Below are 14,601 nucleotides of genomic sequence, written 5' to 3'. Positions count from 1 at the left end.
AACAGCCACTTCCAAAATCAGCAAATCTATACCCTGGTGAGCAATAAAACTTCCACAACAGCTGTGATGTACTAATAGTTGGCAGTTTACATTTAACAAAAATCTGATATATCATTTGGGGATTTGTGATTTCATTATACATTATTTGTTAATCCTTAAGGTTTATTTTATTTTAAAACTATGTTTAATTAAGTAATAATATTTATTTTGCTGGCCCTCAATAAACACACGTGGACTAGCCAAGTTAAATTCTTTTTGCTAACTTTATTTTTTAAAATACTTTCTCTTGGCAAAGTACTATTAAATGAAGTATAGTAAAAAATGAAGTGAAACTGCTTTATCATTCCAAACCAAATAATTTTAAATTCTGAAGATCATTATGTAAACAGTTCCAGCTACAGATAACAATGTGTTTACCATGCCTTCATTCTATAGTTCAATAGCCTAGTCACTATTTGCCTTCTTCGATAGTTACATCTATCCCCATTAAAAATTAACATTCTTTATGGAATGTATTCTCCCATCAATGCATTGCAGGAATCATTACTCTATCTCTATATGCATACCATGTTCATTCCTAGAGTAGAGTATTTTCTTGGATGGTATCCAAGTATCTTGTAAGAAAATAAACAAATGGTTCATTAGTAGACATTATGTGTATATCCATAACCCATCTGAGTCAACTTTTCACATAATGGTAATACTGTTATCAGTATTTTATAAATTTCATTCAAGATAAATAAATATTGGGTGGAGGTTCTTGTGTCATGCTGGAATTTGTTTTTTATATTGATCTGCCAAGTTAATTTATAACCTAAGTGTCTTCCAACCAGCTGAAAATGGTTTTGGTTATTGCTGTAGCATTCCTTCCTCTAGTTACCATCAATTGTTACGCCCCTACATGTAAGTCGCTATGTTCCCACATTAAACAGTGACTTTGCATCTACATAAACTGGAAAAGAGCAACTTCATAGATAAATACATATACCGAATGTTTTACCACATGCCTGGTGTCCTATCTCATGTGAAACAATCAAGCAAATCATAGCCTTTTTGCTTCCGAATGGATCCCTTGGGATGTACATCAAGGTTGATTCTTGGAAAATCATTAGCCCCCAGTTTTCCATAGCACCTTCTCTAAAATCAGGCAGTGCAACCAGATCTAAATTGATTTAAACAGAAAAAAAAATCTTTAAAATTTTCAAGAGTAAAATGCTTACATGACTGTTCCGTGTTTACCCAATGTGCAATTACAAGATATAGTTTTAGTAGTTCTCTGCTGTACCATTGCAATAAACTAGAAAACGCTTTTTGGAATTGTTTTATTTCATGTCTTTAACTGTTTATGACACTGCTATGCCTCTCTAGGGATGCCGCCCTTTCAGTCAGAAAAACAAAAATCAACTAAGTCCAAGCCAAGCCCCTCAACAGTTTCATGTACCAAAGTACATTCTGAACTAAAATAGTTGATAAAGAAACTTTCCTCCCAGCTGCTGGGAGAGAGTAGATTCAACTCTCCCCATTCCTGAGTACTTCTGGCTCTCCATTTTCTCTGTCTTGCTTTTGCCCCAGTTATGGGAGCATGCAGGAGGAAGGGAGGGAGCAGAAAAAGACATCTTTTCTCTTTCTCTCTCTCTCTCTCTCTGTCTTGGTTTCTAGGTGTGTAATTTCCCCCTCTTTCTGCATCCTGGCTACTGATAAGAAAGGCTCTCTCTCAAACTCTGTATCCCTGGGTGAGCAGAGAGGCTCATTTCCACTCTTTTCTGTGGATCAAGTTGCCCCAGAAACAACTTCTCCCTCTCTTCACAGCAAGTCTCACTCCACCATGTCCATTTTCCCTGTATTCCCCATTGTCCCTTGGCCTGTGCCCCTTCCTGCAGCCCCCATTCGCCAGGAGCAGCGAACCGCGGGCAGTGGGAGCTGCGATCGGCCGAACCTGCGTACGCAGCAGGTAAACAAACCGGCCTGGCCTGCCAGGGGCTTTCCCTGAACAAGCGGCGGCCCTAGTTTGAGAACCATTGTTCTAAAGGAAGGTCCATTCTCATTGATTGATAGAACCATTAAAAGGAGAGGTTACTCGCCTTGTGCAGTAACCAGAGTTCTTTGAGATGGATGTCCCTGTGGGTGCTCCACTTCAGGGACACCTGTGCCTTTGAAGGGAGGTTTTTGGTAGCAGTGCCTGTTCAGCCCACACATGTGCCCCACACATCCTCGCGCCCTGCACTGAGGTTATATGGGGCTGCATGAGTAAACTGCCCTCAGTTCCTATTCCACTGCTAAGACCCACAAGGGAGACTCCAAAGCAGAGGGGAAGGAGGGTGGGTAGTGGAATAGCTGCAGGGACACACATCTTGAAGAATTCCAGTTACAGCACAAGATGAGTAATTTCTCCTTTTAATAGGTTATATCAACCAATGAAAAGGCACTTTTTCTTTAGAAAATAAATGTGGTGTAGTGTCCCTATGGGTGCTCCACTTTAGATGACTCCCGAACAGTATCCCCCCATGAAGGAGGTGGGCGATTCAGAACAGTCCAATACAGAAGAGAGAACTATTGTCTAAAGCAGCATCTGATCTGGCCACAGTTATCAAGGCATAATGATTAGAAAAAGTCTGAACAGATGACCAAGTTGCCACTCTACAGATGTCTGTAATTGGTACATCCTTAAGTAAGGCTATAGAGGTAGATAGTGCTCTTATGGAATGTGCTATCACTCTTGAAGGGGTTGAACATGAGTTCTGTTGTAACAAATCTTACTACAACCAGAGATCCATTTTGACAACCTCAGTTTTGAAATTACTAAACCCTTGTTTCTGTCCACAATGGATACAAATAGGCTAGGAGATCTTTTAAATGGTTTGGTCCTATCTAGGTAGAAGGCTAATGCCTTCCTGACATCTAGGATATGGAATATGGCTTCTTGAGTAGTTTGGTGTGGTTTGGGGGGGCGGGGAGGGAGATGAATGGTTTAATATGAAATTCTGAGGAAACCTTGGGTAAAAAAACCTTGAGTGTGCTCACAGCAACACTTTCTCTCCGGTGAATACCATAAATGGGGAGGTCTGTCATTAAGGTCCCAAATTCTTCCACCCTTCAGGCAGAAGTGATTGCTACCATGAAGGCTGTCTTTGTTGAGAAATCTAATAAAGAACACATAGTTAGTGGCTCAAAAGGGTGTTTCATAAGGCAATTAAGTACTAGGATCAAGTCTCAGATCAGTGTAGGATCTCTGATTTGTGGGGATATATTCGATAAACCTCTTAGGAATTTTGCCATAGTTGGGTGAGAGAAGAGTGCAAAACCCCCTATGGGTGTGTGACAAGCTGTTATTGATGCTAAATGAATCCTGATAGATTTCATAGAAAGACTCGATGTTTTCAGTTCTAATAGGTAATCCAGTATCTTGGGAAGAGGAGAGTGAGTTGGCAAAATTTGATGACTATTACACCAAAGATAATATCGTTTTCAATTCTGGAGGTAAGTATTTCTTATAGATTCTTTTCTACTATTTAATAAAATGTATTGTACCTCTGACAAACAGGATATCTCGATTCCTCAGAACCATCAAGGAACCATGCTTGGAGATTCAGAATCTGCAGATTGGGGTGAAGTGTTCTTGCCTACTGACCCAGGATGTTGGTCAGACTGATCGGAAGTCTCCACAAAAGGGTGAGAGGTGTATATGATCAAAGAGGGATACCAGACCTGTCTTGGCCATGTTGGTGCAATCAATATGACTCTGGCTCAATTTTGTTTGATCTTGTTGAGAACCTTTAAACAGGAAGGGGAAGGGGATAAGATGTTGCAGCTGCTGGACTATGTTGGTTAGATGGTTGAGACTCTCGACCAAGCCATCAAACTGTCGCTTGGAGGACATGGATGGCTGAGAAGATGTAGCGGTAGATGAAGGAGGATTTTTTTATTATTATCTTAGTCTCTTGGCTGCAGGTTCAAGGGGCCTACAATATGTTGAATATGGGGCTTGGTGTGTTCTTTGTGCCATCAGAGTCCTATTAAATCTCCTTTTATTTACAGAAGTGCAAATCCCTAAGGATTGCAGCATAGCTCTTGAGTCCTTTCAAGTGTGGAGAGATGTATCTATCAAGTCTACAAAGTGCTTGCAACTGTCAAAGGAGAGGTCTTTGACAGTACTCTGAACCTCTCTTGGAAAGCCTGACAGCTGCAACCAAGGCGTTCTTCTCCTGACCACTGCAATGAAAATAGAACATGCTGCAGTATCTGCTGCATCCAAGGGGGCCTGGAGTGATGTCTTTGCCAGAAGCTGACCTTCTTGTACAACAGATCTAAACTGATCCCAATGTTTTTCTGGCAGATGCTCAATACAAGAATTGTCGGATTTGGTCATGAGCACCAGATGGTTTGCTATTCTGAACTGAAGTATGGCTGAAGCATAGGGTTTATGACCAAAAAGATCAAGCCTCTTGTGGTTCTTTATGTTCAGGGTGGACTTTGAGCTATGTTTGTCTGCCTTGTTCATTAATGGCCTCCACTACTAGGGAATTTGGAACTTGGTGAGAAAATTGATACTTCAATTCCCTAATTGGAACATAATACTTTTTATCCACCCTCTTGCAGGTAGGTGGTGTGGTAGCTGGAGTTTGCCAAATCATCTTAGCAGGTGCCATAAAAGCTTCATTGACCAGAATGGCAATCTTCATAGATATCAAGTGTGTAAAATATAGGAGTTTATGGTAAGATTACTGAATCTCCACTAAGGGAATCTGCAGCATGTCAGAAATCCACTTCCTCAGTTCTTGAAATTGCTTGAAGTCATCTGCCACAGAAGGTGATGGAGGCATGACAACTTCATCATGAGATGTGGAGGAAATATTAGTAAGAGGTGTCACTTCCTTATCAGTCCTTGCCTCTTGCTCCTCAAAGGTCTCTTCCTCTGGCATAGGTGGTGGTAAAGGGGGTTGAGAAGAATGGGTCCCTCTCTGTTCCCTCCAATGTTGCAAAGACCTTGATGTAAATTGTTAGTGATAGAAGGCCCACAGATCTCAGCAAGGCCACTGAGGGGGCCCAAATGGCAAAAGTGGTGGCAACCATCTGTGTTCCTGCCATGTGGGCATCCTTTGATGTCTATCCTCCTGTAATATGTCAGTATAGTGATACAGGAGGGAGTGTGACATGTCCCAGAATAGATAGGGGAACCTGCACTGAAATTTGAGACTCTGATGAGTTATCTTCCACATACTCTAAGGGGGCAATAGCTGTTCCACTTGCAGAGTAGATGAGGGTGTGTGTGGTGCTGTAGGTGATAGAGGGATTGGTCACCGAAAGCATCTTGACCGTGACAAACCTTCACTCATTCACAGAAAATACTCCAGCTCACAAGATATTATCAGATCCTTAGGGTACCTAAACTCTTGTGGTACCAACAGTATCAAAGACTGGGCTGACTGGGAACCTGTGGAGGATGGATTTGGTACTGATGCAGCTGATACCAAATACTTACTATCGGAGTGAGTTGGCTCTGATTCCCTCAGTATCACAGGTAGACAAGCAGTCTGGTATTATTTATCTTGTTATTGGTACCAAGTATTGTTGCAGGATCGGCTTGGTCTTTGGAACCAAGTCTCTGCTGCTCTGGGTATGGGAATCCGAACTTAGTACTGAGTCTGTCTTAGAGGACTGACTCCTCTTTGCCTTTGCAGTACCATCCCCGCTGGGAACCTACATGGAACTACCCTTGGGACTTGAGGTTTCTGTAGCCATCTTGTGAGAAGGTGACTGAGAGATTCTTGGAGATTTACTCCTTACCTCCTTCTGCTTATAGGCAGATATGAATGAGAACTTCAGCACCGTAGATGTACTCAGTTCCACTGTACTGCCTGCCTTGCTACCGGTCTCTGGTGACCAAGATCTCAGTGTGGATGGGGTACTAGCTGTATTGGGAGGTCTATGTACCCCCGGATCTGAAGCTGGACATAAAGTTTGCTTCATCATTAGGAGTTTAAACTTAATTTTCCTATTTTTTCAGGATCTACCCTTGAAGGAAGTGCTGATCTTGCACATACTGGGGATAGGAGTACCACACAGGAAGCAGAGGCACTGGGAGTGTCTGTCTCTTATTGGAATAGCCTCATGACAGGAGAGACACCTCTTGAATCCTGGGGAGTCCAGCATTCCTGAGTAAAACTCATGAAAATTTAACCCCAGGAGGGGAAATCTCCTAACTACACAACTATATGAATAAAAAGGGGGTTTGTTTGCTTTTGGGGGGGGGAGAAAGAAAAGCAAAACAAATGGAACATTTTTTCCAATAACTAGAACACTATAGGGTAAGTAACCATAAGGTAACCAACTATCTGAGAAAAAAAGCTAAATATCAGAGAACAGGCACACAGTAGACACTGTCACAGGCCAATGGTGGTTGTGAAGGGACTGAAGGTGGTTCACCCATGCAGCCACATATAGCCTTGGTGCTGGGCACGAGGATATGTGGGGCACATGTGTGGGCCGAATGAGCACTGCTACCAAAAATCTTTGATTGAAGGCACAGCACTCAGATGTACCCAAAATGGAGCGCACACAGAGACATTACGTGAAGAATATGTTGATTTACAACTAAAGAGCACCTTTACACTAGATTTGGTATATAGCTTTGCTACCTAGGAGGTAACTATAATTATATACATTTATTTAAGGAATTATATAGCTTAATATTTTCAGATTCTCATTAATTGTATATTTTTGTATGTTAGAAAATGGTGAATAATATATTGTTTATTTACTAGTTAATTAACTTTTTGCTCATGATTTGTGTCTAAGATGGTAACTGGGATTTAATTAAACACAAAACATGGCATATAAAATGTTTATTAAACAAAATATTTTGGATACATAAACGTCTCATCAAAACATGTTTCACATTTACAACTAAATTACAATAAGTTTAGGCCTTTGTATTAAATTCAGGTGTCATTTTAACCAGGTTTATTTTTAAAAAGAAAAACCGTATAATAAAAAAAATTAAATAAAAAATCCAATTTCAAAAATTTTTTTTTTTAATCTTCAATTTTATCCATGCTGGATTTGGATATTGAAGGAAATGAAGAAAGATCTCGAATGGATATCAAGGATATCAACAACAAGGGATATTTCATTTAAAACTAGATAGGTGGTAACTAATGAGCACATTTAATCTCCCAGACTATTAAAAATTATTTAGATATTTTAAATTGTCAGAGTACAAAATAAAAGGAAACTGGTGGTTAAAAATGCTTTCTTTAGCTAGTATATATTAAGAAGAGCTCAATCTTTTAAACTGAACTTAATTGATTTTTAACTTTCTGTTTTTGAGCTCATAATAAATGTGCTCAGTATTTACATGAAACCGTTCACAATGGGTCATGTCATGCCATGGATTTTTAAGCCAAACTCTCAAATGAAGTCAAAAGGAAGTCCACTTAGTAACTCATATCACCACAAGGCTGAAATTGTTACTAAGAAGCCTATGTCACCACTCCACTGATCTAGTTTATACGGGTGTCACTCTGTTCAAATCAATGAAGTTATACTGGTGTAAAACTGGAGAAATGCAGTGGTGAATCAGGACCCATAATGATGTCTAGCACCTTTGCACAGAGTATACATAAAACTAAGATAATGAGGTTTAAGAAATGGCTATTGCACATTTCTTTCTAAGCAGAAATAGAATTTGCATACAGGAGATTTTTTTTCCAGGAAGGAAGATGCAGGGAGATGTTTGTGAGTTACAAGTTAGGATAAGACACTGTACAAAAAGCTAGTAAGGTGCAAAGAGATGCTGGTGACTTACAAGTTAGATGGGGACATAGTACAGGAAGCAAGGAAAGTTTGGGGAGGTATAGGTTAATTACATGTTAGGAATGATGTTTCAGAGAAAGCCAGGTCAGTGTGGGAAGAAGTCACTGACATAGATTCATGAAATATGCTGCAAAGAAAGAAGGGAGGAAAAGGGGAGAAATTGAAAAATAAAGGATTAGCGCTAGTTAGGGTTGCCAAGTGTCTGGTTTTCGACTGGAATGCCTGACTGAAAAGAGACCCTGGCAGCTCCGGTTGGCACTGCTGACCGGGCCATTAAAAGTCTGGTCGGCAGTGCAGTGGGGGCCCGGGGCTCAGGCAGGCTCTCTACTTGCCCTGGCTCCACATGGCTCCCAGAAGTGGCTGCCAGGTCCCTGCAGCCCCTAGGCACATGAGCAGCCAGAGAGGCTCCATGCGCTGCCCCCACCCAAGTGCCGGCTCAGCAGCTCCCATTGGCTAGGAACCATGACCAATGGGAGCTGCGGAGACAGCGCCTGCGGGCATGAAGGCAGTGTGCGGAGCCTCCCTGGCCGCCCATGGGACTAGGTGCCACAGGGACCTGGTGGCCACTTCCTAGGAGCCACGATAAGTGCCACCGGGTCCCTGCACTCCAAACCCCCTGCCACACCCTAGCCCCCTGCCCCAGCCTGGAGTCCCCTCCCACACCCAAACTTCCTCCCGGAGTCTGGACCCTGCACCCTCCCCTACACCCCAAAACCCTGCCCCAGCCCTGACTCCCCTCCTGTACTCCAAACTCCTCATCCCTGGCCCCATGCCAGAGCCCACACCCCCAGCCGGAGCCCTTTCCCCCTCCCCCCCCGCACCCAACCCCATGCCCCAGCCTGGTGAAAGTGGGGGAGAGCAAGTGACGGAGGGAGGGAAGGAGCGAGCAGACGGGCAGGGCCTCAGAGAAGGGGTGGGGCAGGGGTGTTTGGTTTTGTGCGATTAGAAAACTGGCAACCCTAGGGCTTGTATTCGCTGAACCCTGCACAGATTAAAATAAGAGTCTGGCAAGACAGGACCCAGTATTTCTGTAGCTGTTATATCATCAGCAACCATTTGTGTTTAATGAAAGGAAGGTACCTCACCTGTTTTTGAAAGAGGGTAGCTGATGTTAAATAAATCTTCCAGAAATGAAAAAAGTGGGCCTGTGATATTTAAAGCATAATCAGCATGCCCATTTTTAATTGCTTCTTTACGACCCCAAATTCGTATCTATAATAAAACAAGGAAATGTTATTTTAGACAATTTAAATTTTCACTATCTTCACCTCTCTTCTGTGAAGGTAACATTTCTGAATAGCTGTTTTGGAAATGCTGCATCAGATTCTGCAATTAAACTTTTCATACAAGAAAAAAAGGCCAAATTTATCACTTGTCCTAACAAACTAATGGGCAAATCCTAATCCCATTGAAGTCATTGAAAGTTTTGGCACTGCCTTCAAAGGGACCAGAGTCTAAATGTATATAGAGAGTTTCCTAATTATTCTTTTATTAAATATGAAACACCACCTTATAACGTAATAACATTGAAGACCACATATTTAAAAGTGATATTTTAACTTGTACCAGCAAAATGGCATGTGCACCTGTCTGTGGTCAGAAATGGGCTTTTGGACAGGCAGATTAGGTGTTTGCATGAATAAACTGATAAATATACTGTTGCCCTATCAATATGCCCATATGGGCACATGCATTAATCTGAGGCCCTTTGAAAATTTAGCCAGCAAGTTTTGAATACATAGCAGTTAGCAAAATTAAACCCAGATGTGAGTTCCGCACATGCAAGTGCTTGTACATGTAAAATTTCTGGGCACAGTTTTAGAGGCATTTGATCTCCAGATTTAATTTAAAGTGAAAAAGTACTGGTATTCAGTTAACATAGTCTTTCCAGCCTTGAGATCCCCTTTTCTGCCAATGTATTGTAAGAGTCTCAAAACAGCATACAATTGTGTTCTTCAATACCCAGACACAAAGGGTAGAGTTAAAATCATAGTGACAGCTTTAACTTTAAATACCCTGGCGTATAGCAGACTCTCATCGATATATTTTCAAATAGACATTTATTGTAAATAATTCTTGCAAAAGAGACAAAGAATTAACTGTTTGTACATTAATGCACATACTTTGGAGGTGAAACCTGGATATCTATGTTTGAAAATTAAAGACAAAATCCTGCCCCTTCTGCTTCACAACAGCAGGGAAGATTGCAACCAAATGCTCACAAGTACTAATTTGGGGGCCTGGCTACTGTCCTAATGAGTACGTCTTGGCTCAGCAAGATATAGTCTGCAATTTTGGAGGCTTGGTCAGATCTCCAAGCTCCCAACATGTCTGATGTGGTGTGCAACAGGCACCATATCAGTGTATGCTTCTCCATTATAAAGGAGCAGTAGAGTGCTTTCTGCTGCACATTTGTAGTGTCTTCTATGGACCAGCCTGAGCCATTGTGCTTTGCAGTAGTAGGATGGCTAAGGGACCCACCATGTAACTAATACTTCTCTGTCATTCATTGAGTGAATCAAATACTAAGGGTAAACTTTACCCTTGGCTCAATATTATTTTAGCCTAGATTTTTATATCTAATCGCCTTTTGTTTTTCAACAAATAAAAAAACAACCAAAATTAAACATAATAATAAAATAACATCTTTTTGACATTTTTGTCCTTAAAGAGTTATAGATACAATACCACAACAGGACAATTGTAACATGGTATGGACATCATTCACTGCATAGGAAAAGTAACTTGAGGGCATACAATAGGAGCTTTTAAAAGTTAAAAATTGTGTCAATATTAAAAAACAGTATGTTATACAGTATAAGTCTACACTAAGGACTTGAAGCACAGCACTGCTCCCATTCAAGTCATTAGGGTTGGGATTTTCAAAGGAACTTAAGAGAGGTTTTACTCTGCTCATCATTCACATCAGAATGTATTCATGTAGTGATCTGTACAGAGTATATAAACTCTAATTATTATGAATGAAATTTTTCTGCACATGTATTTATTGGATAAATGTTAACAGTTTTACCATGTAATCAAATACTTTCAAAATAGGACGTATATTCAATACAAGTTACAGCTTATCAAACATACAGTGCACCACAGAACCAATTTATTCTGTTAGCTGCTCTAACGAGTGATGCAGACTCTTATTTACCTCATTGCCCCTTTCAGTCCTGGTAATGTAATCAAAGTCACAAACCACCAAAGCAGTTAGATAAGTTGACATTTTCAGTGTCGTGTTAAATGTGGTAACAGTCCATAGGCTTCCATTCTCATCTTTCATTTCAGATGTATCTAGAACAAAAACAATTTTAGTATAGAAACAAACTATCGCTACTATACAATAAAACAAGAGTTTGTGTTTTCAAACCAATCTTTTATACTTCTCTTTATTACATTTCAATACTCTGTATGACAGCATTGGCTACATAAATTTTGGCAATAGCACCATGCCAACTTTCCCACTTAGCTCATTCCATGTACTGGAATTATTACCTTAAATATAAAGACTCTACTCGTCAACTTCTTAATCAAAATCTATGAAGCATATCAAACTGTGCATTAGTTTTGGAATGTGGAAAAGCATAAAACATATTCTCCCATGCTATACTTCTACAATATGTATGTTCATAATATCACTCAAGTAAATATCAAACATGCCTGAGAGTTATCAAATACTTAAATCTCACATGCTTCAAATAAAGGGCCAATCAAACCGTCCACAGAAAAACCCATGGAAGGAGGTTCTGAGAGAGGAAATATTTGCAGACTACCTTCACAGATATTCCCCTGTTTTAGTCCCAAAGTTACATTACATGCCTCACAGATTTGGTAACCATTGACTTTTCTTACTTAAAATTATGTACATGAGAAATTAAGAATCATGACAATGAGGATATTAAAAGAGACATTTATTTACACACAAAAGGAAGGAATCTCACAGCTTTTTAGGTTTCCTGCATGAATACTATCTGTCCCTCATTTGGCATCTTTGTCACACAGAGCATCCCACATTACGTAAGAATAAGTGGTGAGAAACATTGCCAGGGCAGTATATATCAGCTCGCACTGCTGCTGACCTTGTCATGTCTATTCTGTGGATTAACAGATTATTTCAATTATGTGACTGTTAAGACAGTTTTCATAAGCACCCAAGAATTTTTTTAAGATACACACAATCTCCCCTGCCCCCTGTCCTTAAATAACAGAAGTATAGCTCTCACACGTACAACACCACAACTTCAGAAGTAAAAGTCATGTAGTAAAATATACTGAGTAAACACTGTACGGTAAGACTCAAAACATGAACTGTTGCGCTATCAAACACCATAGCTACCCGACATGGATATGACACCATTGGAAGGTGACCCAATACCACCAGCACCCACCTTTCAAGACTGTGACTGTGCATATTTGCCTGTGAATTTATAGATGTTTACTAACCCTCTCTGACTTTTTTTTCAGACCTACTAAATAATGTTCCTGCCTCAACAACCCATGTCTCTTAGGACTTGCCTACACACAAATACTAATCTGGAAAAAAGTATGAATTCAAAACAGATTAAGTATTCCCGATTAACTCCATGTGCAGATTCTTATTCCAAAATAAGACACTCATATTCTGGGTGCCAGGGGGAAGTTTGCACATGGAGTTAATCAGGAATAGCTATTCCGAAATAAGTCCCTCTCTCAGGCTGGTTGGCCCTTTAAGGCAAGTTGGACTGTGCCTTGCCCATGACCTAGCAGTTACCCATCAATCTTTCCTCTGATCTAGCCAGGTAGGGATAATTAGTGATCCCAGCTGGATGTAATGGAGTTAGAATGACTGACCCCAGACGCAGAGGACAACTTAAATGGAGCTGAGCTCAGTTGAGGGAAGAAGACCCGGGAGAGGGGAGGTAGGGAGTTCCCTCTCACTAGGAAGGCAGAAGAAATAGAATCAATCCCTGTAGTGGGTCTGAAATGGGGGCAAGATCCAGGGAGAGACTGCAGAGATGGCGGGACTCTTCTTTGGAGAAAAGCCCACAGGGAGTAGAGTAGATTTTTGTGTCAGGGAACCCTGAGATAGGGTTTGTAAGTGGAAGCAGAAGACTTAAGTAGCCCAAGGGAGAAAAAAAAACCTATTCAGACTTGTTTTGATTTTCATTTAAACCTTTCGGTTACTTCAGATAGGGTTTGAACTTTGTGACTTGGCCGGAAGGCTGAGCCGTGGAAGATCTTGTTAGAGGCAGATGCCTGCAAAAGGCACTGGAAATAAGGAGACCAGTGACATTATACAGGGGCCTGAGCGGGGTGGGGGTGGGGGCACTCCAGGGAGCAGTTTTCCCCACCCTACTCCCCATGTAGACAAACCCTAACCCTTTCTGTCCCCAAACAGGAGAGCAACCGCCTCCTTTTAGGAGATGGAGTCCTCCTCCAGTAATCTATCAACATTACTCTTTTGACCAGCAAGGACTACCATAGGACCATTCAAAGTCTTTCCACACAGACCTGAGAACCTGACCTCTGCAACATCATGTTCTGCTAACCTCCTTCCACGTACATTTCTTTTTTTACAGTTAACCTCCAGTCCATGCTCTGTATTATTGCTCTGTATTGCTAGGACAGAACACATTAATTGAACAGAATTTTCAAATATTTGAGCCTTTAGTCCATGGATAACCAATCACTATAGTACAGGATGATACAGTAAAATAATGTGCTATGATTATACACTGTTGAAGTAAATTCAAACCTCTATTAAGGTAACGTGGAGAAATACAGATGTCCATTGTTTAACCTACCTATAGCAGGCATGTTGGAAAGGGCCACGTAACTGGGATGATGGACAATTATGATATTGAAGGTTGCCTTCATGGCAGGTTCATCAAAGCAGGGATAAACAGTCCTGGCATATGTTGGTTCAAGCTGTGATGCAATCAGCATACTAAATTGGAAATACAGATAGGGTTAATCCAGCATGTTGCAGCTGATCAAAAACATTATATAGTGCACAAAATCTGCCAAGTTAGAAAAAGAAAAGGTAAATCATATACATATGTGGATTTAGAAAAGGGTTAGTCATTATTTAGAGAAATGTATGACTCAGTTGTCCCCCACAGAGATCCATGTGCAGATTTGCACCTTGTTTAATTTAGCCATTTTAATGGCTAATTCTTTTCTTACATGTCTTTCTTTTCTAACTGAAGAGGTCACATTTTTATATATTTGTTTTTATTTTTCTAATTTGATTTCTAATACGGTGTTAAAGTCTCACACATAGTTCAGACCACTTACAGCAGTCACGTGCTCAGAAATTATGTAGCCACCCATATTGCATCAGAAGTAGATTTGATGCAGATGCCTTCTTTTCTCTCTAATCCAAACTTTCTTATTTTAAAAAAGGTCGAGTTTATTAAAGGATTTTAAGAATTATAGGACGTGTTTATGTGCAAAACGTGCCCCTCATCTCCACTCAAACCAGGCACAGAAGAACCCTACATCAGCAGCACAGCAGCAGTTCTATGGCACTGGGGAACACCATGGAGAGAATGCTTATGGGGACCCTGTAGCACCTCTATGCTGTAGAACTCTGCTCCAAGATGCCACTTGTGGTAGTTTGGAAGAGGGCTTTGGGGCAGAGTGCAGCAGACCAGGGGAGAAGCTGGTGGACTCAATGGCCAAATTTTCAAAAGCGTCCCCTGGTTTTGGGTGCCCAACTTCAGACAACTGAGGAAAATCCTTACTGGAGAGAAGCAGGGAAGATGCTGACAGAGGTAATTTCCATTCTCTGTACAAACCAAA

At 40.8% G+C, this 14,601-nt stretch overlaps 1 protein-coding gene across 2 annotated transcripts in view; it reads right to left on the bottom strand.

Annotated features, from left to right (window-relative positions):
* LVRN (laeverin) overlaps positions 1 to 14,601 on the bottom strand; it is a 61,111-nt gene that overhangs the window by 32,747 nt on the left and 13,763 nt on the right. For both annotated transcript variants that reach the window (XM_045021567.1, XM_045021568.1), the window contains exons 2-5: positions 13,602 to 13,744; positions 10,973 to 11,112; positions 8,898 to 9,024; positions 1,008 to 1,162 (exon numbers count right to left, since the gene is read on the bottom strand). In XM_045021567.1, the coding sequence (XP_044877502.1) occupies positions 1,008 to 1,162; positions 8,898 to 9,024; positions 10,973 to 11,112; positions 13,602 to 13,744 (565 nt within the window). The remainder of the gene's footprint in view (positions 1 to 1,007; positions 1,163 to 8,897; positions 9,025 to 10,972; positions 11,113 to 13,601; positions 13,745 to 14,601) is intronic.

This window comes from Mauremys mutica, chromosome 6 (assembly GCF_020497125.1).
Source record: "Mauremys mutica isolate MM-2020 ecotype Southern chromosome 6, ASM2049712v1, whole genome shotgun sequence".
Taxonomy (NCBI): Eukaryota; Metazoa; Chordata; order Testudines; family Geoemydidae; genus Mauremys; species Mauremys mutica.
Note: the sequence above shows the minus strand (reverse complement) of the source record. Positions and strands in the feature narration are given on the sequence as shown.